At 37.8% G+C, this 13,744-nt stretch overlaps 2 protein-coding genes and 1 non-coding gene across 3 annotated transcripts; 1 reads left to right on the forward strand and 2 right to left on the reverse strand.

The window, feature by feature from the left end:
• Positions 1 to 3,122: 3,122 nt before the first annotated feature.
• On the reverse strand, positions 3,123 to 6,632 carry rps27.1 (ribosomal protein S27, isoform 1). The gene is made up of 4 exons (XM_077195173.1): positions 6,560 to 6,632; positions 5,830 to 5,938; positions 5,624 to 5,734; positions 3,123 to 3,366 (listed from the first exon to the last, which is right to left on the reverse strand). Exons 1-4 carry the CDS (start codon positions 6,563 to 6,565, stop codon positions 3,338 to 3,340), a joined length of 255 nt encoding a protein of 84 aa, XP_077051288.1. The 5' UTR covers positions 6,566 to 6,632; the 3' UTR covers positions 3,123 to 3,337.
• A 2,008-nt stretch (positions 6,633 to 8,640) lies between these two features.
• Positions 8,641 to 8,712, forward strand: trnap-agg (transfer RNA proline (anticodon AGG)). Its single transcript has one exon. It is a non-coding gene; the product is annotated as a tRNA-Pro (tRNA).
• A 452-nt stretch (positions 8,713 to 9,164) lies between these two features.
• LOC143701689 (cortexin domain-containing 1 protein) lies at positions 9,165 to 9,543 on the reverse strand. The gene has a single exon (XM_077195213.1). It carries the CDS (start codon positions 9,443 to 9,445, stop codon positions 9,266 to 9,268), a length of 180 nt encoding a protein of 59 aa, XP_077051328.1. The 5' UTR covers positions 9,446 to 9,543; the 3' UTR covers positions 9,165 to 9,265.
• Between the last annotated feature and the right edge of the window lie 4,201 nt (positions 9,544 to 13,744).

The raw sequence follows: 13,744 nt of genomic DNA on the forward strand, positions 1-13,744 counted from the left end.
AAGGGATACAAGGGACTTCCATTTCATTGCTTACTTAAATAATTGATCCATCTGCGATGCGTGCTGTGAAATCGAAACAATGTTTTATGAAATCGTTTGTTCAGATGGTTCTTTAAAATTATGTGCTGCAAAATTTTGAGTTCTATAACATGTATGTAGGCTACATTCAAAATAATTCACAATTCTTAGTATCTAAGAAAAAAAACTATACGATGTAGGCTAATTGCTTTTTAACAGTCTGAAATTGCCAAATTTTCCAAGTAGGCTTATACAAAAAAATTATGAGGCATAACAGCAAGTCAAGCATTTTCAGGCATGTGTGTGTGTGTGTGTGTGTGTGTGTGTGTGTGTGTGTGTGTGTGTGTGTGTGTGTGTGTGCGTCTTAATGGGATAACGGAGATTTTGTTGGAGGGGGTTTAATTGAGGAAGTGCTGGGATATGCAAGTGGCACACCGTAATGTGCTTAGTTAAACTCCTCCTCTCATTCGTCCTGACGAAGTGCTGAGACAGGGACCTGGGAATGGGAAACCAGAGAGCGAGTGAGAGCCCTATAATAGATTACCCTATTACAACAGATGCCCTTCGGTAGCCTCTTCACGCGGGGAGGGAGCCTAGGTGAGCGGAGCTTACATTCAGTCAGGCATCTGGAGAGGCTTTCACACCCCACTGCTCTCTGAGAGAAAGCCTAACAGCGGTATAACATATAGATATGTCATGGAAAACAAGCGTTTAATATATCACCTAAAGACAGCGCTATCAAAAAGGATGATGCCAAGATGTTTGATTGCATTTAGTAGACCTGCACAAAACTGTTGTCCTTAAAAATAAGGAATGCTTAAAAGCTGTTTGAGAGTTCCCAAATAAAGAGTGGAAACTTAAAGTCCAGCAGGAATTGATCGGTTCATTCAGTGGTGATTGCACCTGAATGGACCCAGACCTGAATGAGTTTCGGGACTGTGGTGGTGGCTGAAGGTCAAGTTCACCCTTGAGAGCATCTTTTTGTATCACAATAAATAAATGTGAGGCTATTGTTTAACATGAACCAATAGCCCACACAGCCTAGGGGTTTTCAATCTTTTAAATCTCCTCGTATGAGGCACCCCAATCCAAAACGTTAAAAGGCATAATAGTTTCTTATATAAAAAGATCCAATTTATTCTGTAAGAAGAATCATAAATTAAAATATTAATTTGGAAAATATTTGTTTTCTATGAAGCTACGTAATTATGTTCTTTAATGTGTTTATTTATTTATTTTTAATCTTATTTTTTAAGTATTGTTAAACTCTGGGGGCCCCAGACCCCCTTTGCTCATCCTGTTTAACAACTTTTTCCCAACAAAGCATGATTAGGTGACCAGTAATGCTATTCAAAATGCTTATGATGTTATCAAAACAGAAAACCACATGTGCTAAAGATGTGCAAAAGCCATGGCAAAAGCAGACTTCTGGGTTTTCTGACACTATGTGGTCAATTCGGGAACTGCATTTGTGTAAGGCGGTATAATCTGGGCTCTTGCTCGATTATATGAAATGAAGAGAGAAAGTGTGTGGTACTTAGACTAATGTTCTTCATAATGGGAAAATTATTATCCATAGCGTGACTGCGTTGTTCCATAACATGGTTCATAGGAAAACATGTGGTAAAGATGCATCCTGATGATTTCATGAAGAAAAACAAATAAGAGAAAGTACTGTGATGTTCAAAAGTTTTGACTCTTGAAAGTAATCATGAGATCCTCCCATGAGGCTGCAGTTTCATTCCCACAAGGCATCATTAGGCAGCCACAATTTGCAGTTGATTTGGTTAAGCAGGGACACAGACATTTTTGCACACCGGTCTCGTTCCTGGAGGGTAGAGAATACAATTGAATTGATTTCATCATATTATTATTCAGGAATCACTGAAGATAGCAGTTCGGCAGAGAGAAGCAATCAACTAATGATGTGGGAAACGAAATGACATGACAACTGTTTCCTGACAAAGGCTGCTCTCCGTCAATGTGCTGCACTGTGGGATTTTAAACGCTGCGTAGAAGAGTTTGAGTATTTTAGCACACTGACACATTTCTGTACTTAATAGGGAAATATTGACAGCTCATCTCATACAGTATCGTAAGCAAACAACTTAAAAGATACTGAACCTCTTTTGGTGTACCACTTTATCTTGCAGGTTAGTCCTGTTTCCCATGTACACTATGTACTTCTTATAGTAATTACAATAACTGGTTAATAACCCTGAACGTAACCTTAACTCACGCAATTATCTTATATTACCCAGTTCTTTCTTAGGTAAATAGTAGTACACCAAGTACAAGTGAGTGCACATATACTGTAAAATAAAGTGCCACCTCTTCCAGTACTTCTCTCAGGTATTGATTAATAAAAATGTTATCCGCTGATACCGTTTGAATATTTCTATTCAACACGCAGTGGGTCACTAGCTTCAATAATATCCCATTCATCTGTCTCCTTCGGTCCCATGGTCTTGATAATGTCATCTCTATGAACCTTTTATGAATACTAGGATGACGTTTTCTGCATCTTTACTGTTTGCGTTCTAATAAACTCCTCTCCACAACCTCAGCATTATGACTTGAGTGATATAACATTGCATTTTTCCTCTTCAGATGGGTATTCTCATGGAAAACATGTACGCTGGCTGGTATCTAGTATATACTAGATCTTGTTCTAGGATTATTCAAATTTAAATACTTGCTTCCATTAAATGTTGGTCAAATTAAATATGTGCTGTTTTGTTTTCAATTTATTTCAATAAGTTTGTTGCCAGAAATCTGGACTATTACATTGTTTAAAACCTTTTTAATGGTTTACATTTATTTGTTTTTATATACTAGCAATAAATATTTCTTTTTATTTATCCTTTATTTTAACAGGATAGTCCCAATGAGAAATGAAATCTCTTCTTCCAGGGATCTTGAACTATGTTGAAAATTTGGATTTGCATCACAGGAAAAAAAAATGTATATACATATATATTGAAATACGAAAGTAATCTTACATTTTTATTGTATATCTTTTTGTTTGATCCTTACCTTCCAAATAACTTGGGTAAAAGGGTTTAGTGGTTGACAGTTTCAACAAAAAACTCATTACAACATCATTGTAGCCCAAACATTTTATTGAGACCGAGACAGAGAGAGAAAAAGAGACATTAGGTTGGAGGGTGTTCCCATCTGTTCTTCAGACCATTAAGGGTGTTTGGTTTTATCTCCTCATCTCTTGCCTGAAATAATCAGGCTGCTGTCACGGAGGCCGGTTCGTCTCTCTCTCTTTCTCTTTCCGTCTCACTCTCTGAGGAAGCATCCAGAAAAGATCTTAATGCTGCTTCCTTCGAAAGGAACACCCTGGAGGAATGAGAATAAAAGAGAGGTCATTATCAAAAACAACCGCTAAGCTCATTAGCAACAAAAGCATGAAGAACACCACACAATGCCCTCGAACGTTTTTCTTTATCCTGTAATATTTTGTGAAATGTAATTTCTGTGCCTTTTGCAGCACCAAAAGAAAAAGGAAACAAAAAATTGTTTTTCTGGGCACAACCATTTCTTCTATTAGATGGACAGATAATCCCACCACAGAGCAACAGAATTTATACTTTTCAATCAATGCATATTAAGCTGGTATGGAAGACATTTTAATACAAAAAAAAACCTACATGCTTCACCTTTCAATAGACCAATGCAATTCTTTGCTTTTTGCATTTCTATGCTCCCTTTGCTTCTGCCAGCACAAAACCACACAAAGATCATCAGGATTCAACCAAATAAATCTGTTCCAAAGCAGAACCACAAACATCCATCCAAAACATAGCTTAGTATCTATTTCAATCAGATCAACATTTGCAAGTTTTAAGGTTTGAACGATGTCAGAGAATATAATGAACTGCAGGCCTATAACAATAATGAATATTCAGGAACAATATCATGCACATCAAAATCCCTATATTACCGCAATAACCACAAATCATATACAAAAGCAGCTTATGCGAACAATGACTTTGAGTTTAGAACTTCAGTATCTAAACTCACAATAAAGACTGCAAATGGTGTCATACTCAATATAATAATAATAATAAACATTTATTTGTATAGCACTTTTCATACATAGAATGCAACACAAAGTGCTTTACAGGCATAAAAACAAATTCACACAATGTCAATATGAAATAAAAAAAATGAATAACAGATAAAATAGGAGACATACACAACATTCACATAATATTATTATGCTGATAAGCAGCTTTAAAAAGATATGTCTTAAGCAGCCTTTTAAAATTTTGAAAACTAGTAGCCTCTTTCACTTCATTGGGTAGAATATTCCAAATTTTTGGAGCATAATGACTAAAAGAAGCACCTTGCATTAGAAGATCTTAATCTAGGATTTGCAATTTAATTGCAATTTAAAAGTTCAGATTGCAATCCAAAGTGACACCTAAGCTCTTTACTTCCTTCTTAGATTGTGAGGCTAAGGGACCCAATCCAGCCTCTATCTTCTCCCGCTCTTGAAAAATGAAAAACGATTTGAATCTGTGATTATTTGAAGTCAGATCCAAAATAATGTTTGCACTAGATGGCGGTTGCTAACTTAAAGTATTGTCTGCAGTTCATTTACTTCAAAGCCATTTACAATATAGTGACAGTTTTAACCAATGACATCGCAGCTCTTCCAGCATCAAAAGTAAAACTCGCTGTAAGCAAAATCACTCATTTCCAGTTCAACCCTAAAAGTCTGCTTTCCAAATGGACAACTTAGCTTATGCATCATTCCTTACATCCAAAGAAAATCACATTCCTGATTCTTAAGTAATGCTTTATTTTTTCCTTTAAAAACACAGATCTACTACAGTTAATGTCAAACCTCAGTTCTTAAGGGAATAACATTATCGCAACATGTTATTGATGATATGAGGGTTTATTTGACAGCTTATTTGATTTTTTCCACTCCACTTTTGCTCCTAAACATGTCTAATGCCTGGTACACATTGTACAATTTTGGGCATTCCAATATGAAAGATGACTAATAGTGGCTCAAAGGTTCAGGTTCAAAGACGGCTGTTGTCACGGTCTTGCGACCAAAGATACTCTGCGATAATTTTCTGAAAGTGTCTGAAATTTAGCATGATCATCTGACAGTGCTGCTGTCGCAGCTACGACCTACGTCTACTGACTAGCCAATAAAAATAGAACATAAAAAGGCGTATAGGTCAACACGACATGGCACTAAAACTTAAGACTACTTTAAGCTCCATTTGCAAAATTGGCATGCCAAGTTGGCCTCTTTTCCTTAGCCATGACCACATCCATATTCTCCACTTTCGCTTATTCCACTTTTTTTTTTCAGCGCACATAAAAACCACAACCGCCAAAGTGCGCTTCATCTTGCTCGGTTTACCAGTAGCGCATGTTGTTGATGTTTTATTCTTCTATACAAACTTGCGTCATGGCTTATGATTCAATAAGTGTCATCATCGTACAGTCTACGTACATGTCATACCCAAGTTTATTAGATCCATGTCGCACAGTGTGATTTGTAATGATCTTATAGGATTGCCAAAATCGCAGTCTGTAGTAGGCATAAGTCTTAGTAAAAACAAGACCAAACCTTCTGTGAGACGAGCTTTGCCTCCGGTGGGCTGACACAGCACAGTTGAGCAACCGACACAAAGCACGACCGTCTGTGCGTGGCTGAACACCGTTGTGATCTTATAACATCCTGAAACACAAGAGAGACATAAAAACATGTTTAAGACCGTCCAGACTCATACAGGTACAATCATCCAGTATATTCATTATGTGAAGGACACTCACCTGGACACTTGACATCCATGAAATAAGAATTGGGACTCTGTACGAGTCGCTTCTTCTTGTGCCTCCTCCTCTCCTCCTCAGGGGTGGGGTGCAGCAAATCTTTTGCGAGCTATTTACATAAATAACATGGCATTACATGAGAAAACTGCTTTTAAACACCAATTTATCAGCAACTTTACATAAACGTGTATTGAAATATGGTGAGCTACAGAGATAGACAGCACTCTTTGGGCATTACATAATTGCGCATATGATGCCCAAAAATAGTGTCCAAGTAAGCATCACATTAGATTTTGAGGCCATTCAAAATCCTTTGAGTCTTGAACATTAGCAGTTAATGTTGGCAACTTCAGAGAGCTGCGTGGAATCGTTTAGTCATTAAGCCATTTGTAACATCTCTGATGTGGGAATTAAACAATCTAGCAGTTTTAAAATCATGAATGAATAATGTCAGACTGCATAAACACCTCTATACTTAAATGTACGAGACGTTACGATTAAACGTCCATGTTTGGTTCTATGTGCGCCGCCATCTTGATGCAGAGCGCGAACGCACGCTTCCGAACCATTTAAGACTTAACACTTATTTGTATGTTCATCTTCTCATTTATGCGACAACGCGCACATGAAGGTCAGTAATGTGTATATGTTCGTGAACGCGCTTCAATATCTAGGTCTTCATGGCTTTTTAGTGGTGTATATTGACATGTTTTTGCTCTCTGGTACTCACTGGCATGTTGGCGAAGATTAAGCCGCTGCCAGAAAGGAAGTTAAAAGCGGAAGCAGACGAATATCATCGGACGAGCGCGGACGTGAACGGAAATGCGTCATCGGACGTAGAGCACGGACATGTTGGTAGAGGCAGATGAGGTCAATAACAGAACGGAACTTTGTCTGTATCATTGTATTGTTTTCTTTTTTTTGTCTTTTATATAGCCATTTTTTGTAAATCTTCTTTTCCCCTGTCTGTTGTTTTTATTTTTATTTCTCCTCCCTATTTTTGAGTGTTAGGTTATATTGTAGTTAGGCTATCTGAATGATTAAAAAAGACGTAGGCTATAATAAGGACACATGTATAAAAGGGTTTAATGTTTCCTACATAAAATATATGCTGGAAATGTATGGTAAAAGATGACTATTTATTTTAATGATCTTTAGCCTATTTTTATTAGGCTAATTCCTACTAAAATTGGGCTATATCTTATAAACAAAAATATATCCTAGCAAATTGTAGCTACCAAAGTATGGTATCTGCATGATTACCTTTGTGTTTTATTTTTGAAGTTCCTTCATGAAGGCTAAATATCCTGGTGCATAATTATGGTAATTATTCTGTACATTATAGGCCTCAAAATACGGTGGCATAGGCTACTATTTCATGCCATGGTGTTTTTGTTAAGAGTTGTTTTCTTGTTGTTTTATACATTTTAGCTTTTCATCAGACCTATAATACAATTACATTGATGTATACGTCTGATATGAGTACTATTCATTTGTTAATCTGTAAATGGGATGGGGGGATGGTTCTGATGTGGAATATGCAGCTGGTATCGGGAAGTGTCTTCCTAAGTGTAATGCCATCTCAAGTGCACTAATAATGTACTTGGCCTGCATGTCCTTTAGTGGGCAGAACTCCTCCACACAACATCACGAGGAATCAAGACTGCTCACTAACAGCTAATGATGAGAGATAAGTGTCTGCAGATGCGGTCACCCCGAGAATTCACACTGGCAGCTGGGAAGCATCATTCATGGGTCACTGCAATTGCTAGCAGCTCCTGATCAGCATTCCAAAACAGACAGTTTATCTATTATGGGATCAAGGGCAGTTTGCCTACAATAGAATAATGAAAGTTTGCCGATAGGATACTGAATGGCTAAATGCCCAGGGTTTACAAAATGTAAAAGAGGATGTTCAGGAGAAAATGTTGGGCAGGTTAAAAATAATTGCCTATTATTTTGGCCTGGTTATCTTTAACACATATCATCAAAACAACCTGAGGTAAAATGGGCCAGGTGTATTTCATCAGATAAGTGAATTGTGGTCAGGTAATTCATGCAGGCTGCCCTGCTTTGGCACTAATCTTTGTAAGATCTCTATGTAGACGATTTGGCTCAAATGGTAGTCCTCTCATGTGAGACAGCTTGATCAATGCCTGCCTCTGAAGAGCTGAAAACCCCATTCAGATAGTGGAAGTTACCAGCAGCATCACTTATGCAGGAAAAGTGGCTTTAGACTAATTCTGTTTATATTTTATATTTTAAATGGGACGTGTTTTCCTTATTTCCTTACAAATATATTGATAAACGCTTTGGTCCATATTGCCAATATAAAAAATGCTAAAATTGATTATAATTTGAAGACAATTGCAAATTTAAGAATACACTAGATTTATTCTAAGAAATTTGATTTGTTAGGCTAATTCACCGTATGAAATAGGCCAACGATTTAAACACATTGGTTAGCCTAGCCTACTTAATTTGGTTTAGAATACAAAACTGGATTAAACTTTAAATTAAATCCCAGTTTTATTAGGTCAGTGAATAAGATCAAATATTTTCTAATGTTTAGAAAGTTCCACTTACAAGCTCATTAAACACAAAAACGCTGTTTCTATCATAAGCTATGACCACGTCACTCGAACACTCTCCTTAAAAGTAGCTATGTGTCAGGTTTAGCGTTATTGTTGCATGATAAAAATATAAAATTTAGCTTATATGCGTCGTTTGCCAATTTTCCCCGAAAATATTCCGTTATTTAAGACGTAATGTAAATTCAGGTAGATATTGCATAGACTTCCTATCGCGTCTGGCTCGTTGGTCTAGGGGTATGATTCTCGCTTAGGGTGCGAGAGGTCCCGGGTTCAAATCCCGGACGAGCCCGGTCTTTTAGCACTAAAGACAATATAACCATAGAACCTGACTGTATCATTACATATGTAGTCACGTACAGCAGCCAAAGTCGCCTGTCAAGACTTGTAGTGGGCTATTGTGCAAAAAAAATCCATTTAACCAAGACTTCTGAAAAACCCCTTTGGCTCCTTGTGCTCAAACAACATTGAGTGTTGTAGCAACGTGATTTGCTCTCTGTATTTTTAGTCCCTTTGGTTGGAAAGTGTCTGATTTGAATCTAAATGCGGTTAAAATATAATGCAAATAGAAGACAGGACACAAAATAATGTTACTTAAAGTTCCTTCTATTTCCAGCTTGTTCAAACATTTGGCCATAACTGGATGACATAATTAGTTTTTATTAATTTCTGGCATAACAGACCTCATTTCATGATTAAAATGACGTAATGATCATGTGACGAATGCATTAAGAGAATGTGACAATTGTTCATCATTGCATAGTCTTCCATTCTGAACACGGATGTAGTTTTCTTAAAATCCCTGTGTTTCATCCAGTGTGTTGGATTGGCGAGATCACAGGATGTTAGTTATTTATCTGCTCCTCCTGATAGGTGGAGGTGGAGATGGCTCCGTATGGATCCACAACTGTTTGAGCGCAACGCACGACAGTAGCAAACAAGAAGAGGCAGAGAAGAAAGACAAAAAAGATGGCAAAACCCAAATCCACATCGATCTCCAGCACTGGCGGCACTGGCTGGTCCATCGGTGATGTGCGTTGTCTCCAGAGAAGCTTGTCAGATAGTGTCACCAATGTTGAACGGATGGTTCACCCACAGGGACACTGAGATGTTATCCACCCTATGTTATTGTGTCCTTGAAATTTAGTCAAATTCCTTTGGTAGAGCTGGGACAGAGTACCGGTACAATGGCAATCCCTGTTTCAGTGTTTGTTTTTTGACAGAAGATCTTCACTGCGCCCTTGCGAATTGGATCCCAGAATACGAGTGCTTGCTTACGGTGTATAAAGCCACATCACCCTGATTAAAAAAAACATCATTATCAAAATGAAGCAGTAACATCATACAGGCAATGTAACTAAATATTTGCAGCCCACATTTGATGTCAAATGAATTAAGGCATTATTGAACCTTATATGAATTATAAATCAACTGAAATCTAAATAAACTTGACAGGCTCTGTTCCCATTACTTCATCAAGAAACAAGACAGGAGGAATATTGATGCTAAATGATGAGATATAACCCTTCATTAGCTCTGTTCTAAAATCTGGAGGTCGTCTACTGTCTAAGTTGCAGTCACATTAGCGAAATATCAGCCAAAAGGGCCCGTTGTCTATTGTCAATAGTGTAGCAATTTATGACGCACAGTTCCCAATGAAGTCAATTTCAAACCTAGCAACTTTCTGTTCATCAGAAAGAACCCATTGCAAAATCTGTGTGATCTCACATGAAATTCCTGATTGCGTGTATTCTAATTGAAATGACTGTACATCGCCCGCAAAGATTTGCCCAAAATTTGCCAATGTGAGCAAAAAAGCAACTAAAAGGTATAGTTACATTTACAGTTGTTCCCAGGTATCAGTAGTATTTTCATCCCAAAGCCGACTCAAAACCCACCCAAAAGGAATTGAAAACTAGCCTAATCCATTCCAACAAACTTCTTGGTTTGAAGATGACATGCCTTCTATCGCTACACTACTGACAACAGAAAATTGAGTTTTTGCCCGCAAATTTTCTCTAACGGCACCTTTAACAAGGTTGCATTACTGAAATAGAACCTCAAAAGTGACAAAATTTGGAAAACTCTTCAACATTTCAAAAATCGCAAACTGTCTTGAGAATATACTACATCTAAATTTGTACTTCCTTCGCAACTGTTAAAAAAGTATGTTCTTTATAGTATGAATGAAGGTAGTACGTACTACATCCGTAATGTTGTCATTATCACATGACCCACCAGCATCAGTTACGTCGCTTATCTGCCATTCGTAAATCCTCTCCCGTGGCCTCATGGGATAGTAAAGTCCATCGAATACACACTTTATAATCTCACCGGAAGTAATTGGTCATCCGGTGACTTTTTCCCTACTCTTTTTCAAATACTATGCATTTGGACACACTACTCTCTTGGCGTATTGTTTTTTGCATACTATATAGTAGGGAAGTATTCAATTCCGGACACAGTGTACATGTGTAGCAATTTAGCATGTTGCTAAGCTAGCAATATGAGAGCATGAAGTGGCTAAAACAGTCACTTTTTTATTAGATTGTCAATTGTTTTTATTTATTTTGGTTATATGTATAATGGACACTTATTGGATGGAATTATCTTATCACTGTGACCATCACAATGCAATATGGGACTGGCTTTTCTGCAAAAAGATACATGTGAGCTCAGACCTCTGGCTGTGTTCAGTTCAGTTCTCCATGCTAACCTCTACATGACACACTTCTACATTACCTTCTCAGCTCTAAGTGACAATCTTTCAGTCAAACATCTCTGTTCTTCAAGTACACTTGGTGGACCTTCATCAAACAGAGCATTTGCATATTTGCACCCTCCTCCTGGCACCCAAGCCATTATGAATAGTTTAACAGGAGTTGAATGACAGGAGTTGAATTGGGTTTAGCCTGGCTGTGGATCAAGCTCTGGCCTTTTCTGAAGGCCGTGGTCCAGTCACACACCTGGTTCAAATGCGTCCGTAACTCAAGTAGGACTCAGACCAAATAGGTAAGGACACGTCACGCCAAGGGAAAAAAGGAAGGACAAAGAAGAACGTGACAGAAGGGAGAGGCCTATAACAGAAAGACAATACTCAACAGCAATTAAGTTCACCACCAGGGGCACCGTGAAGAGAAATTGAGTCAATGCAGGGAGGCGATATCTTTCATTTGATTGGCCGCCAAGCCAGAAAACGGATAGAACAAGAAAGAGTAAGGTGATGTAGTAGAGATATCCTTTCCAGTTAGCTATGGTTTCTACACTCACGTTCAGGAGAAGGAGGGGTAAAGAAGGAAAGATGAAGAAATTGTTGAGTAAACTGGAGAGATAGGGCCATTTCCAAAACCTCTTATAAATAATGAACAATCCCAAAGAGATTTCATTAGGGTAACCGAATAAAGCTTAGCCAATGCACAACTAATCTGGTGCCCTATGGAGGTAGATCTCATTTCAGGTACTACACCGCTGCTGTTTAGGAATAAAATATTACAATTAAGTGGTCAACAGTAGTCAACATTTGAAGTGGATCAAAAAAGTTAATCAAAGTTGTCCTAAGACAAGAACTGGTATTGTTCAAGATTCATGTAACTTTGATGAAAGTTTTTGTCCATTTCAAATGTTGACTATAGTGTATCATTTAATTATTTAACATTAATTGCTAATAATATTGATATGATTTGAACTTTTGGTAGTGTAGCGTATATGCATGCCTTATTTTTGCAGTAAAGTGACAAAAATAAAATAATATTAAGTATGTTTTAGAACTTCCATGGAGACTTTAGTGCAAAATATTAGACATAGATAACATTATATCTGTTATAAATTAATTTGGCATCATGCACTCACCTGTTTTACATGTCCCATCCCATTCTCCTCAGAGCGCTCCTTATTTAGATAGATTACACCGAGCACATGATTAAAATGACCCGTAGGCCAGAGTACCATAGAGATTGGAGGGGCAGAGCTGGATCACCGCTGAAAGACATGGAGAACTGAACTGTGCAGTCGCTGCTGTGACCCTTATGTGAGGAGGTAGAAAAGCGACACGACCACATTACCATAGAGGACCAATTACAGTCAGTGTGTGATCACGCTAATTGCTGATCTGAGATCAGATTTCAGCCCATAACCCTGCATTAAGGCTAAGAGTCATAGTGTGGTCGGTAACTGATCTAAGATATTAAAGTGGCAGTTAACTGTAATGTTGTCCAAGGTTCATTACACAGGGGGGAGTCAGGTAGCCACACCAGTGGAGAGTTACAGCGGATGGTATTAGAGATGTGAATATTTAGTATGGAGCCCCGAACATGACATGCGGGGGGACAGGAGGGGATGGGTATGTATAATGTGGCCACAAATGAACAATTCATTCCCACGACTTACTAGTACGTCAGCATGTTTTACTAATTTGTTCCCTCGTGCTGTCTGGACTCGGAAGGGCTACTCTCTGAGAAAACAAAGGATGCTTCTGGAAACTAACATTTGAACTCGCTCTTTTAAAATCAGCATCCCCATCTGACATGCAATCACACCTCTTATAAGCATTTCTTTTCCTTCACCCTCTCTTTCCCCATGAGATCATCCTGAAATTCACCTAAAAATCCATGGTTTAATGTGAACGGCTACCATACTATACAGCACTATTCATGTTTAGCATAATTTGAAATGTCTCAGTGCAACTGGTAGGCTATAATAGTCTCAGAAGTAAACCAAAGGGTAATAAAGGTTTAAAGAGTTTAGAGATACTTTGCTTACTGTGGTGGGTGTCTTTCATGCAAATTCCCCTAGGTCTCCAAAAAGGTGTAAACTAGGTCTTGGGTCTTGGTTAATGCAATTTCACATTGTTAGCTCATGTCTCCATTTGTGGGATGTTTTGTCTTGGTCCGTGTAATAAAAGAAATGTTGCAAAAGGCTCAGGGCAATTATGTATCCAGATCAGCATTATGTGTTTTTTTAGTTAAGAGTATCTTTTACTCTTTATTTCTGAGCTCTTTCTCAGTTCTTTGTTTTGAATTGATCATTTTGAATTGGCTATATAACTGGCATGATACATTTACCTGACTAATAATAAATTGTTGCATTTGAATTTATGAATTACTCTGAAATTATTAACTAGTCGATTACGTTAAGTCCATACCACCAAAAATCTACGGTTAGTAACTGACTCCGCCAAACACATTGGCATTAGTCATGTGTTCTTAGACTGTAGAAGCTAATAATGAAATTTCCGTTAAGAACAACGTGTTGTTAGACCAATCTAAATAGGGTGAGCCTCAACCTCTGATTATCGTAATATTATTTTAACTAAGTGTCCATGGGAA

Source organism: Siphateles boraxobius, unplaced genomic scaffold (assembly GCF_051911475.1).
Source record: "Siphateles boraxobius isolate OS27281-9 unplaced genomic scaffold, OSU_SipBor_1 33, whole genome shotgun sequence".
Taxonomy (NCBI): Eukaryota; Metazoa; Chordata; class Actinopteri; order Cypriniformes; family Leuciscidae; genus Siphateles; species Siphateles boraxobius.

What these genes read in the sequence shown, in the direction of transcription:
- LOC143701689 (XM_077195213.1), bottom strand. Translation starts at nt 9,445, where the DNA reads ATGGACCAGCCAGTGCCGCCAGTGCTGGAGATCGATGTGGATTTGGGT.
- rps27.1 (XM_077195173.1), bottom strand. An exon ending in CATGGATGTCAAGTGTCCAG is followed by an intron (nt 5,735 to 5,829) that starts GTGAGTGTCCTT and finishes CTTGTGTTTCAG; the next exon opens with GATGTTATAAGATCACAACG. An exon ending in CAAAGCTCGTCTCACAGAAG is followed by an intron (nt 3,367 to 5,623) that starts GTTTGGTCTTGT and finishes TCATTCCTCCAG; the next exon opens with GGTGTTCCTTTCGAAGGAAG.